The 14,868-nt window shown below is 41.2% G+C and overlaps 1 protein-coding gene across 1 annotated transcript in view; it reads right to left on the reverse strand.

The window, feature by feature from the left end:
• MCF2L2 (MCF.2 cell line derived transforming sequence-like 2) overlaps nucleotides 1–14,868 on the reverse strand; it is a 237,771-nt gene that overhangs the window by 11,113 nt on the left and 211,790 nt on the right. Inside the window, exons 24-25 of the mRNA XM_059920599.1 lie at nucleotides 14,105–14,197; nucleotides 13,854–13,932 (exon numbers count right to left, since the gene is read on the reverse strand). Coding sequence (XP_059776582.1) covers nucleotides 13,854–13,932; nucleotides 14,105–14,197 — 172 coding nt within the window. The remainder of the gene's footprint in view (nucleotides 1–13,853; nucleotides 13,933–14,104; nucleotides 14,198–14,868) is intronic.

Below are 14,868 nucleotides of genomic sequence, written 5' to 3' on the forward strand. Positions count from 1 at the left end.
CCATCCCCTACCCTTAACCCCTGATAACTACTGATCTTTTTATTATCTCTATAGTTTTCTCTTTTCCAGAATGTCATATTTGAAATCATACAGCATGTAACCTTTTCAGATTGGTTTATTTCATTTAGCAATATGCATTTAAGTTTCCTCCATGACTTTTTATGGCTTGATAGCTCATTTTCTTTTATTGCTGAATAATATCCCATTGTATGGATGTACTACAGTTTGCAAGTCATTTAGGTAAATACCAAGGAGTATGATCGCTGGACCATCTGGTAAGATTATCTTTAGCTTTGTGAGAATCTGCCAAACTGTCTGTACTATTTTGCATTCTTGTCAGCAATGAGAGTTCCTGTTGCTCCATGTCCTCACCAGCATTTGGTATTTTCAGTGTCCTATACTACATTTACAATGTAACTCTCAGTTTTTTTGAGGTATCAGCCAATCTTTTGAAGAGCTGACTGTTTTTTGTGAACTTAACTAGTGAAAAAGTCACCAAAGCTCACATCGACCTAACAGTTACTCCCATGTTGTCTTTCTGTCCCCTGAAAGCTGCCTGCTTTCCTAGCATTGAAGGTGTGTGCATGCATGTGTGCACACAAACAGATACACACAGACACACATAAACATATATGGACACAGTCTACAACCAAGCCTAGACTAGGATACCCGTAACTAAATGTCAGCTATTCCTCTGTTCACCTCATGCCTTTGAGTCTGATGACCTTGAATTAGCTGGACAGAGATAGAAGGAAGAAAAGAAAGCACCTGGACAATCCACATCTTTATGTTTTGGGTAAAGGAGGAGTTATAACTTTATTAACTGGCTCATATCTGCAAATTTGTAGATTGTACCAATGTTGGCCCTTCTGTCCTCAAGCAAAGGGTCTTTTAAAGGTCTCTTCAAAGGATTCTTGGAACATGAAAAAGGAGTTAAACACCTCAAGAACAAAACATATTTTATGATACAAGGTGGATAAGCCCAATATTCTAATAGTCCTTGATAATCTGAAGAGTCACTGTTGAGTGGGAAGCTAAGTATGACTTGATCAGCGACAGTATCGGGGGATAAAGCCAATTATTTAAGAGATGAAAATATTGTTTATCTTTTCTTAAAAGCATTTTTCACAAGCCAATTACGTCTCCATAGGAAAACAAAACAAATATTTCATATCTCACAGAGATTCTGCTACATAAAGGAACAGGTCTTATCATGTGAAGAAAATTTAGGGACTGAATTTCATGAACTCTCACCAGCCACAATTTTTCTCAAGCCTTACTTTTCCTAGTCTGTACTAAGAAGAAAATAGGTAATTTTTCATTTTTCAAATATACAATTTTATAACACACATACACACCCTAATTGAGAATAACAGCCTTATTAAATGGCATTGCCATTAGTATTTGTTAACCAGTACTGAAAATTCAATTTCTTAATTATGTGGTCGTCTTCCTGTTAATTTGCCATATCCTGCTCATTAGCATCCAAGGCTCTAGAAGTCTGAAGAGGAAACATACACTAGTTAGCCTTGTGCTGGAGTAGGGGGTGGTCTGTGTATGTTTCCTTAATGACAAGGAATTTGTAGTTTATAGGTGCTCAATAAATGTATTTTGAACTAAAATTCCTTTCAGAGCCCTTTTCCAAATAAAGTGTATACCTGAAGACATACTACATGTCCCACCAAACTAATCACATGATAATCTAAAACCAAAGTCTCAAATACTAAATTCCCAATACTTTGATTATGGGCAGTGGTAAAAGCATAATCTTTTGGAAAAGATTATCTTTAAATAGTCAAGGAAAGAAAAGATGACAACCAAAACAGCACATTCAAGCCCCATAAACACATAATCTATTGTCATTAAAATACAAAATATAAAAATGCCTCCACATTTGTTTTTCTTTTTGATCCCATGCCCAATTCTGCCTACCAGAAAACTGACACACAAAGAAGTTAGAGCTGAAATCTTGTGAGGAAACCCCTGATCAAGTGCTCCTAACCTTTCCAAGGAAAGCTTTGGGAGGAGATGAAGTCCATAAACCCTGGATAGAGCAAGAAATACAGTGCCCCCATCCAGTGTCTTCATTCCAAAGCAGGGACATTCTGGCAATGCTCTTAGCCTACAACCATTTCCTTAAGAGGACAGCTCTTCCAAAGAGGAAGTTACTTCTCAATGTGAAACATTTGCCTTTCATTTTAATTCTGGCCTAACTGGATCTATGCAAATGAATAGCAGGAAGCTGATTTTATACCTTTCTTCTTACTCACATAATTAAGGAAGGGCTGAGAATCCAGCAATGTCTTCCTCAGCTTCTAAGCAGCTGGTATCACCCCATTGCTTTCATGCCCCACTCTCCCATCAGATCCTACCTTTAATCTGGCATGTGCTAGGGACTGAGACTTCCTTGCTACTGGTAGCTCTTTCCATATTTTCAATCCAGGGTGCAAATTCCACTTCACTGCCTTTGCTTTAGAGAAATATACATGACCTCACTACACTAGTTCTGTACTAGTTGAAGTGGTGCTGGCTCACACCAGATTATCCCCAGCTAAAGCCTTATGGACCTGCTTCCTCCTCCTCCTCTACCTGTGGTATAGAATTGCCCCAGCTCTCTGGTGACCTTCAGCAAAGGAATGTTCAAGGGATACCACCTGCTGGATTATATAGTTAACACCTAACTGGCTGCAAATCTGAAGTGAGGAGATGGAATCCCCTTTCATTGTCTCAAAAGCTGTTTCAAGTGCTCAACAAATAAGCACTTGCTAGGCACTGGAGGTCTGAGATGAATAAGATGTGCCCTGAGCTAACCCTCATCACCTCCTAGCTCTGCTTGCAGAGTGGTCTGCTAGCCTGATGTGATTATTCAACCAGTTTTTTAATTTGTTTATTCACTAAATATTTACTGAGCACTTACATGAGTACCAGGCCCTTGTATAATATGAGGCCCATGGGAAGCTAAAACTAATAAGACAACCTCTATGCCCTAGAGGAAATTCATGGTCTAATGGGGAGGAAAACTTAAACACATCATAAAATTATAATACAGCACATTAAATGCTGTGATAGGGTACTCCTTAAGGGAGTGGGTACAGAGAGGAGGGAGACTCAGCTGTCCACCAGAGCCCTCACCCCTTGCCATCACTATCATCTCTTTGTTTTAGGGCCTGGGGTGCCTCTATTAGGAACAGGCCAAATGAGCCTAAAAAACTAAGCAGGCTGTACCTGAACTGGATCACAGGCTACAGGTTTCTTCAACAAGCATTTATGGGGTACGTCCTGAGTGCCTTGGAGGGGGAGAGGAATCAGAGATGGAGAGTTTCTAAGGAATAGATGGGGTAAGGAGCACCAGTGAGAACTGAACCCTGAAAGAATACCCTGCGTGTATCTTCCTCCAGACAGGGAGGAATGAAGAGAGGAACAATGAGGGTCAGGAGAGTTCTGGGTGGAATGAGGGAAGCTGAACCAGTTAACATGCAAAGTGGGAGGCAGGGCAGTCAAGTGAAAATAGGAGTAGAATTGGAGGTCCTCAGAGGAAAGTTCCAGAAAACAGCCAGAAGCAAAGGCATTTACGGGAGGTTTCAGAACGGCAGGTATGACTCAACTGCAACTCAGCAAGCAAGCATTAGGAAAGATACCCTAGGCTGGCAGTGGGGTCAGGGAGCTAATATACTTTAATTAGAAAAATTAAATTAAAATTTAATTGGAAATCCCTTGTAATAAGCTAAGTGTTGAAGAAAATCAATGAAAGCAATGATGTAGAATCAATAGGAACTATCTGCAACATTTAACACTTGTTTAAAAAAAAAAAAATCAGTACACACCTAGTGCTCGCTTCAAACTGTATATTCCCCCGGCCTGAAATGAAAAAAACAAAAAAACGCAGCACTCTCAAATGTAAGCCAATTTGAATAGATTTTACATGTTGATTTTATACGCATGTACACACAGAATACTATAAAAATTGATGAAAGTGTGTAGATCTTGGTCTTATTTTCTTAGTAATTTGGAAAACCTTTCTGCAGTCCTGGCTCACTTGGCCTTGGCAACCCCTCCCACTTCTCTGCCCATCCTGCTGCGTCCCCTGTGTGCCTTGATTCTCAGTCCATCCACGTTTCCACAGTTAGCTCCATTAGCACTGAATTAAGAAATAAACAATGGGCCCATTAAGTGCTCACTTTTTCCACCCGAGCCCAAATTACATGGCTTGGTAAGGCAAACATCATGCGTTTCTGGGACAGGATGAGAATCACATTCTTTGTTCGGGTGTTGTCCCAGCTGTGAGAACAGCACCAGGTCTCAACCTCCAGTGTCCCTCACCGCCTGCACCTGCATTAAACCCAAACTGATACTCGAGGCTTACCTCCTTCTCTCTCAACCTCATTTCCTTCCACTCTACCCATGAACCTCTCAAGCCAGGCTCCAAGTCATCACTGAACATGCTCCCTTGACGGCAGCTCGGTGATTTCAAAGGTTCGTGGGTCCACCTTTATTACGCATGTGACGGCACGAGCTGCCCAGTTGCTAGGATGGGCCTGCGGCCTTGTACGATGGCTTGTGCCACAAAGGGGCTTTGCCTTGTACCACGCGCCGTGCTGCCCCTGCGAAGCCGCCTGCCGCCAGAGCCCCTGCCCGGTGAGCCTCATCTCCCAGTGTCCCTAGGCCTCCCTGTCACACGGGGTCAGGCCACACGGGAGGAGGCTGTCCCAAACCACAGGGCCTGCCGCCCTCCTTGACTTGCACCACCATGTCCCACGCGTCGGGTTACGCTCTTCTCTTCCCAGCCCAGAGCCTCTCTGACTCTGTAACTGCCTCTGGGCACAGGCCCCTTCTGCCTGGCTGTCTCCAGAGGCCCTGTCTCCACACCCTCAGTGGCTCCCAGGGCCCGTCCTGTCGCCTTAGAGGCCCTCGTCGCTGGGGGCCCAGAGGCCTTTCCCAGAGGTCCCGGAGTTATCGTGCCCAGCAGTGCCGGTGGCTGAAGGTGGGGTCGGGCGGTGTAGGAATGAACTGGGGCGATAATGCGTGGGTGTCAGAGCTGTGTGAGTGCTGGGCAGGGGTGAGGTCCTGATGCTCCTGATCTGGCAACCTCTGAAGCCTCCCTCCCCTGTTGCCTGATGCCCCTGAGTCTGCGTTCTGCCCTGGAGTCTCATCTCTCGGGGACCAGCCCAAGGCCCCACTCCCGCTCACTCACCCACAGTGCGCGGAGGCCCCTCTGAATTCCTAGAGCCCTTGCTGTGGGCATCACTCGCAGTGACATTTCATCAGACCCTGCTTGGTGAGCCAGGCTCAGGAGACCTGGTCCTGCTGCAGGAAAGCTGTGTGAAATTGGCCCTCAGTTGCCCTGCCTGTGAAAGGAAGGGGCTGGGACCACACCTCTGGGCTGATCTTACAGTTCAGTTTTTTTTTTTTTTTAATCTAAATTACTTGCTAGCGTCTGGTTCTGCTTCTTATCTATATTTTACATTCCTGTCACAACCTAGAGCACACAGTGCTAGGACTTGAGGAAGACTTAAGAAATGTGTTTCTGAATTATTAACTGAATAAATGCCATGACCTTACAACAAACGTGTTTTTCTGTGGGGCAGGGAAGGGCAGGGTGATCTAGTTAAAAATCTAGATTGTAGATTAAGCTCAATATTGTTAAGATGTCACTTCACCAAATTGATCTATAGATTTTACACAATCCCAATCAAGATCCCAGCAAGCTTTCTTATAGAAATCAACAAGCTGATTCTAAACTACATACAGAAATGTAAATGATATAGAATAGCCAAAACAACTTTAAAAAGGAAAAACAACGTCAAAGGACTCAAATGATCTGATTTTAAGACATTATAAAGCTACAGTAATCAAGATAGTAAGGTACTGATGTCAAGGCAGACAAATAGATCAATTAAACAGAATACAGCATCCAGCAATAGATGCACTTACATAAAGAGTCAATTGGTGGAAGAAGAGTCTTTTTAACAATGGTAGTAGAACAACAATTAATGTGCACAAAATTGAACTTTGATTGACACTTTATACCATACACCATAAAAACCCCTCAGAATAGATCAGAGACCTAAATGTAAAACTTAAACTATAAACCATCTAGGAGAAAACATAGGAGAAAATCTTTGTGACCTTTAGACAAATATTTCTCAGGCACAACACCAACAGTACGATCCATAATTTTTTAAAAATTGTATTTCATAAAACTTAAAATCTTCTGCCCTTAAAAAGGTACTCTTAAGAGAATGAAAAGCTAAGCTACATACTGAAAGACAATATTTGCAAAGTATATATCCAATAAAGGACTTGTATTTAGAATATATTAAAGAAAACTCTCAAAACTAAATAATAAGAAAACAAGAAGATACATGTATGGTACGGAAGCACACAAAAAGACGCTCAACCATTAATCAAAGCAAATTAAAACCTCAGTAACATGCCACTACACACCTATTAGAAGGCTTAAAATTTTAAAAGACTGACAATACCAAGTGTTGGTGAGGATGTGGAGCAAATGGAACTTTCATACACTGCTGTGGGAGTATAAGATGGTATAACCACACTGGAAAATAGCTTAGCCATTTCTTAAAAAATTAAACATGCACCTGCCATCTGGCCTAACCGTTACACTCTTAGGTATTTACCCAAGAGAAATGAAAACCTAAGTCCATGAGAAGATTTGTACTCAAATGTTCATAGCAGCATTATCCAGAATAGCCCCTCAAAAGTGGAAAGAAACCAAATGTTCATTAACAGGTAAATGGATATGTAAACTGGGGTATATCCAAACAATGGAATGCTACACAGCAATTAAAAGGAATGTACTATTGCTACACAAAGCAACATGAATGCATCTCAAAATAATTATGCTGTGACTTCCCTCGTGGCGCAGTGGTTAAGAATCCACCTGCCGATGCAGAGGGGACACGGGTTCGAGCCCTGGTCTGGGAATATTCCACATGCCGCGGAGCAACTAAGCCCATGCGCCACAACTACTGAGCCTGTGCTCTAGAGTCCGCGTGCCACAACTACTGAAGCCCGCGCGCCTAGAGCCCGTGCTCCGCAATAAGAGCAGCTACCGCAATGAGAAGGCCGCGCACCACAATGAAGGGTGTTCACCGCAACTAGAGAAAGCCTGCGTGCAGCAACAAAGACCCAACGCAGCCAAAAATAAATTAAAAAAAAAAAAAAAGCTAGGCCAAAAAAAGTACATGCTATATATTTTCTTTATGGAATTTTAGAAAAATCAAAGTAATCTATAGCGATAGAAATGAGATCAGTGATCACCTGGAGAGCTGTAGGGGGGTAAGAGAGGGGCAAGAGAAAGGTAATAAAAAGAGACATGAGGAGAATTTTGGGGGTGAAATAAGTGTTCATTATCTTGATTGTGTGATGCTTTCACAGGTATGTACATATGTCAAAATTTATCAAATTGTATACTTTAAATATGTGCAATTTATTATGTCAATTATACCTCAATAAAGCTGTATTTTTTTTCAATAAAACTGTTTTAAAAATTGTAGTTTAAGGCCTCTGCTCAGAAACTTTAATAAGCTACAATGCATATTCCCAGGTATAAGCCCTGGCTATCCTAATTCTACAGTTCTAGGCTAGGACCCAGAATCTGCATTTGACCCAAGCTCTTCAAGTAATTCCAGTGCAGGCTGTCCCTGAACCACCCTTTGTGAAACACTGGTCTAGGGAGTAAGGATTTCTAGAACAATATTGTTATTAGAATGTTTGTTTCTGGGGAAAATAAGTAACTTTTTCTACTAGGGTTGTTATATGTTTCTGTATTATGCCCCCAGAGCACGCATATTCCATTACTGTAACAAATATTTAGCATACTATTAAAAGTTCAAAAGCAAAATTAAGTCATAGTTTTTTTCCAATCTTACCTTCATATAAATTAAAATTAACTACATGATCTTGTTACCATTTCCTGGCAGAGGCCTACAGAGCAAATCGAGAAATTAGGCCACTTGGTTGTAACTGAAAACCAATGTGGTGGTTTTTCCAATCACACTTCTTATCTTTTTCTTCATCTTACGACTCACACCCACCCTCACATCCTCCTGACTAGTTCATGATCAGAGAATACACAGAAAGAGCGTGAAATGGTTTCATTCCTGCTAAGTCTCTGAAGACAAACTTATCTTTTCACATTTACATAATTTTTCTTAGTAAACAACAAAAATCGTTGCCAGTATAAATGATAGGAGATAGGTTTTCCACATGAGACTAGCATCTCTTAACCCTAGCAACATTACCTGAAGGAGATATTAGAACTCAATTGATGAAGCTTGTTGTGGATTTTCCTATCTAATATCACTTGAGAAGACAAATGTGAAAGGGTAAAGCCTATGCAAAGATGATTTTTAATGATTAAAGGGAATACAGTGAGTGACATCTGTGAAAATGGTGCAGGGAAAAAAAAACCCTCCAAAAATTCTCTCCTCAATGAAAGCATGGAAAAAACTGACAAAAATAGTCAGACACAATATTTTCAGAATGCTGGAAATTAAACAAAGGCAATTAGGAGAGCATTAATTCAAGAAGAATGGATGAATCTCAGTATGACCAGTGAGCTCTGTGGTGTCTTAGTTGCCCTAGTCCCATCTCACCCCTTCTTCTCGGTGGTGGCCTTGGAAGCCAACAGCCTGCAATCATGGTGAAAATTAGCAAGCTAGCACCTGTAGGAAGGGACAGAACAGGGTTGGAGCTCCTTCAAAGTCTCATTCCCAGTAGATTGTCATTATTTGAGTTGTCTGGGGATTCCCTGGAATATCCTACTTGCAAGGCTGTCTTTATTAACCCAACTAAGAGCTTGCTCAGTGTGAAAAGCCTTTTCCCCAGGGGCATTTATAGAAAATGTCCAGGGTGATTGTTTAACTTCTTGGTTGCTTGAGGCACTGGATATCAGCTGGGGCAAAAATAGGCTAATCAATAAGTTTAAAAGGAAAAACTTAAGAATAAGATATCCATAGTGGTTTTGAAAACCTCCAAATATTCCTGAGAATCTAGAAGTCCACTGTGCACATGCCCAGGGTTGTGTGCATGCTCAGGAAAAATCTTAGCAGGGCTTATGCTCTCACCTTGGCTGATCTTGAGGCTCTGCACAAACAGGAAGTGAAGGCTAACGTGGAATTGTCACCTGTCTGGCTGAATATTGAAGGTGTGCTTCAAAATCCATGTAGAGGGACTCCCCTGGTGGCGCAGTGGTTAAGAATCCATCTGCCAATGCAGGGGACACGGGTTTGAGCCCTGGTCCGGGAAGATCCCACATGCTGCAGAGCAACTAAGCCCGTGTGCCACAAATACTGAACCTGAGCTCTAGAGCCCACGAGCCACAACTACTGAGCCCGTGTGCCATAACTACTGAAGCCCACACCCCGAGAGCCCATGCTCCACAACAAGAGAAGCCACCACAATGAGAAGCCTGCACACTGCAACGAAGAGTAGCCCCCGCTCGCCGCAACTAGAGAAAGCCTGTGTGCAACAATGGAGACCCAATGCAGCCAAAAAATAAAATATAAATAAATAAATAAATTTGTTTAAAAAAAATCCACAGAGCCCCTTGGCAAAGACTGGAATGCTTTTTGGTTTCAGGTGTTTAAGGAAATCTCTGCCCACTCATGAACCAAGCAGAGAATTCAGTGGCTACACATGACAATGAATACAGATTTTATAGAATTGTTTCAGAAAAGTCAGTAAATAAACAAAAACAACAACAACAAATAGCAACAATAGCAAACACTGGAGATGGAGGAGAATCTGATTTCCAGAGTTGCCATATCATGTTATTTTAAATGTCCAGTTTTCAAAGAAAAATTATGACATGTGCAGAGAAACAAGAAAGTATAGCCCATACACAGAAAAAAAAGCAGTCAATAGAAACTGTCCCTGAGGAAGCCAAGATACTGCACTTCACAGACCAAGGCTTTAAACCAGCTTTAAAAAAAAATGTTTAGAATGAAAGGAAACCATACATAAAGAACTAAAGAAAAGTATGAAAACAAAATCTCATCAAATAGAGAATATAAATAGAGAGAAATTATATTTAAAAAGGGCCAAATAGATGTTTTGGGTTGAAAAGTATAATAACTTAAATGAAAAATTCACTAGAGTGGCTCAATAGCAGATTTGAGCAGGCAGAAGAAAGAATCAGAGAACTTAGATATGGGTCAATTGAAACTATCCAATTTGAGGAAGAGAAAGAAAAAGAATGAAAAAAAAATGAACAGAGACTTAAAGACCTATAGGACACCAACAAGCATATCAACATACCAAGTATATCAAGCATAATGGAAATGCCAGAGGAGAGAAAAATGGGACTGAAAGAATACTTAAAGAAATAATGGGCAAAGACTTCCAAACTTTGATGAAAAATGCTAATCTATATATCCAAGATGATCTACAAATTCCAAGAAATAAAAACTCAGAGACCCACACCTATACCTAACGTAATCAAACTGTCAAAAGACAAAGAAAGGAGAGACAGCCCAGATGGCAGAGTAGGAAGACTGTGAGCTCACCTCCTTTCATGGCCACACCAAAATTAAAACTATTTACAGAGCAACTATTGATGAGAACCACCTGAAGATTAGCAGAAAAGATTTTCCACAACTAAAGATATAAAGAAGGAACCACAATGAGATGGGTAGGAGGGGCAGAGAAGCAGTATAGTCAAAAGCAGTATAGGCAACCCACAAACGGGAGTATAATCACAATTGCAGAAGTTTTCCCTAAGGAGCAAGAGGTACAAGTCCCATGTTGAGCACCCCAGCTCAGTGGTCCTGCACCAGGAAGATGAGCCCCCAGGGTGTCTGGCTTTGAAGGCCAGTGGGGATTACTTTTGGGAGAGTTAGAGGGCTCTAGGAAATAGAGGCTCTACTTTTAAAGAGCATGCACAAAATCTCACATGCTCCAAGACCCAGGGCAGAAGAAATAGTTTGAAAGGAGCCTGGGTCAGACCCACTTGATAATCTTGGAGAGCTTCCCAGAGAGGTAGGAGGCAACTGGGACTCCCCCTGGGAATATAGATGCTGGCAGCAGCCATCTTTAGGAGCTCATTCTACCATGATGACACTGGTGCTGGCAAGTGCCACTTTGGAATCCTCCCTCTAGATGATTAGTTCTGGGGCACAGCCCCACCCAGCAGCAGGCCTGATGCCCTAGGACCCCATGAGCCTCCAGCCATTCAGAGATCTAGCCCCACCCACCAGAAGGCCCGGGACCCAGACCCACTCACCAGTGGGCCGGCACTAGTCCTGGGAACCCCTGAGCCGTGTAGCCAGTTGTGCCAGGACCTAGCACTGCTTACCAGAAGGTAGGCAGCCTCCTCCAAGAGGCAGAGCCTGGCAGCCAACTGGGATGGGGGCCAGCCCTGCTTACAAGTGTGCTTACAGTAGTCAGCCTCATCACAACAGAAGGGTCCACACAGCCCACATAGGAGGCAGCCCTAGAGCACATCACTCTGGTGACCAAAGAGAAGCGGGCTGTTGGGTCCCAAAGAGCATCTCCTACATAAGGCCACTTCTCTGACATTGGGAAACGTAACTGACTTACCTAGAATATATAAAAATAAAAACAGAGAATTAGGCAAAATGAGGTGACAGAGGAATATGTTCCAAATGAAGGAACAAGATAAAACCCCAGAAGAAATATTAGGGAATACTTATTACTTATCTACCCAATAAAGAGCTCAAGGTAATGATCATAAAATGCTCAATGAGCCCAAAAGAAAAATAGATGAACACAGAGAGAAATTTTTAAAGAGTTAGAAAATATAAAGAACCAAGCAGAGCTGAAGAATACAATAATTAAAACAAAATATACACTAGAAGGAATCAACAGTAGATTAGATGATACAGAGGAGCGGATCAGCAAACTGGAAGACAGAATACTGGAAATCACCCAAGCTGACCAGAAAAAAGAAAAGGAATTATAAAAATTGAGGATACTTTAAGAGACCTCTGGGACAACATCAAGCATGTTAACATTTGCACTATAGGGGTTCCAGAAAGAGAAGAGAGAGAGAAAGGGGCAGATAACTTATTTGAAGATATAATAGCTGAAAACTTCCCTAGCCTGGGGAAGGAAACAGACATCCAGGTCCAGGAAGCACAGAGAGTCCCAAACAAGATAAACCCAAAGAGATCCACACTAAGACACGTTGTAATTAAATTGGTAAAAAATAACAATAAAGGAGAATCTTAAAAGCAGCAAGGGAAAAGCAACTAGTTACATAAAGTTGCAGGATATGAAAGTAATATACACAAATTTGTTGTATTTCTATACACTAACAATGACCTATCAGAAAGAGAAATCAAGAAAAAAATCTAATTTACAATTGCATCAAAAAGAATAAAACACCTAGGAATAAATCTAACCAAGGAGAGAAGACTATAAGACATTGATGAAAGAACCTGAGGACAACACAAACAAATGGAAAGTTATACCATGCTCATGGATTGGAAGAATCAATATTGTTAAAATGACCATGCTCCCCAAGACAATCTACAGATTCAATGCAATTCCTATCAAAATACCAATGGCATTTTTCACAGAAGTAGAAGAAATAATTCCAAATTTGTATGGAAACAAAAGATCCTGAATAGCCAAAACAATCTTGAGAAAGAAGAACAAAGCTGGCAGTATCATGAGCCATGATTTCAAACTATACTACAAAGATACAGTAATCAAAACAATATAGTAGTGGCACAAAAACAGACACATAGATCAATGGAATAGAATAGAGAGCCCAGAAATAAACCCACACTTATGTGGGCAATTAATCTATGACAAAGGAGGCGAGAAAGAATATACAATGCGAAAAAGACAGCGTCTCAAATAAATGGTGTTAGGAAAACCAGACAGCTACATGTGAAGGAATCAAATTGGACTACTTTCTCATACCATATACAAAAATAAACTCAAAATGAATTAAAGACTTAAATGTAAGACCCGAAGCCATAAAACTCCTGAAAGAAAACATAGGCAGTATACTTTTTTTTTTTCCCTGTGCCGTGTGGCATGTGGGATCTCAGTTTCCTGACCAGGGATTGAACCCATGCCCCCTGCAGTGGAAATTCAGAGTCTTAGCCACTGGACCACCAAGGAAGTCCCAGGCAGTATACTTTTTGACATAAATTATAGCAATACTTTGTGTATAGAAATACTGAACCACTGTGTTGTGCACCTGGAACAAACATAGTTTTGTAGGTCAATTACCCTTTCATTAAAAAAAAAAAAAAAGACAGAGAATCTGGAAAGCAGCAAGAGAAAAGCAATTTGTCACATGCAAAGAATCTTTAATAAGATAAGTAGCTTAACTCATATCATAAACTATGGAGGCCACAAAACAGTGGGATGACAAAAGTGCTTAAAGGAAAAGACTGTCAGCAGAGAATTCTATATCTATGGCTAACTGATTTTCATCAAGTGTGCTGTCTTGGTTCAGGCTGCTATAACAAAATACCATGGACTGGGTGGCTTATAAATGACTGAAGTTTATTTCTCACAGTTCTGGAGGTTGGAAGTCTGAGATGAGGGTGCCAGCATGGTTGAGTTCTGGCGAAGACCCTCCTCTGGGCTGCAGATTGTTGACTTCTGATTGAGAAAATTGGATCTTGGCAATTGGGAATGTGGGAGTATGTGTGAAAGGGACATGCTCACAACCACAAAAACCCACACACAATCTAAAGCATCCACAGGTGCTTCCAGGTACTATGAAAATGTGCCCACAGTTTTTTTTCTAGGCAAAGCATTTTCTTTAACAATATCCCCAATCTCCATACCCACTACAAAGTTGGAATCAGTATAACTCTCCAGACTAAAGTCAGCAAGGGTAACCTTACCTTTCATATTGTTTTGTTGTTCCAGCAATAATTTACTTATTTCTGAAAACCAACAATCTCTGATTTCTTTTGAAGCTGCCTGCAATTACAAATAAGAAAATACTATGAGTATCAGATCACCTGGTGCATTAATTGGACAGGACTTTTATTCTCTGGGTGACCTTTAGAATGTGATAGAAAACACTGGTTGAGTCATGGGAACACGATAGGGAAAGGGAAAAGGACACCTATGGGGAAGGCATGAATTTTACCTGTAGGATGTATTTCTCAAGTCCATTTTGGTTGGCAATTTCAAACTTTCTGTTGCTCCCCCTTCCAAGTTGGCGAATTGAAAGTGTCATTAACTATTGTAAAGAAAGAAGAAAATTTTCTGTACCATCTTTTCTGATTAAAAAATTATCCCTGTCAGCCACTCTAATCTTTGCTACCCTTGATTACTCTCTTCTTCCATCTTCCTTCCAAGTGTTTTGCTGTCCTCTGTTAACAGCCCCAAGGAGCATAAAACATAACCTGGTACAGTGTCATTTGTCTTGTCTGTTTCAGAGGACAAGACAGACTACATGTTTCCATATGCAGAGCTGTAGCCTTCAACTTTAAGCAAAAAGATTATCTCTCCTTTCATACGTGAGTATTTCACAAATCTCTACATAGTAGTAACTGAATTAGCATCCATTAAGAAACAAAAATAACAAGAAGTACTATGAATAAACTACCAATTTTAATCACAAGAGCACGTGTGTGTGTGCGTGTGATCGCTAGCTATGAAATATTTCTTATATGGGTGAGAGGCAATGTTTGGTGTGGACATGGGTTCCTACACCCCCAGGGTCAGGATATTGCCTACACTTGCATGCAAAGATGCGTGGTTGAGAAGATGAAATCCAGCCCATGCTCTAATCTCCAAGGCGTTCAATCCTCTGCCTGGAGGAAAGAGGGTACTTTTTAATTAGTTTGTCCAGACAGGCTGCCATTGGGTCCCTTTTCTCCACCCAGCACAAAGGCACCTCTGTGCCAG

This window comes from Balaenoptera ricei, chromosome 4 (genome assembly GCF_028023285.1).
Source record: "Balaenoptera ricei isolate mBalRic1 chromosome 4, mBalRic1.hap2, whole genome shotgun sequence".
NCBI classification, from domain to species: Eukaryota; Metazoa; Chordata; class Mammalia; order Artiodactyla; family Balaenopteridae; genus Balaenoptera; species Balaenoptera ricei.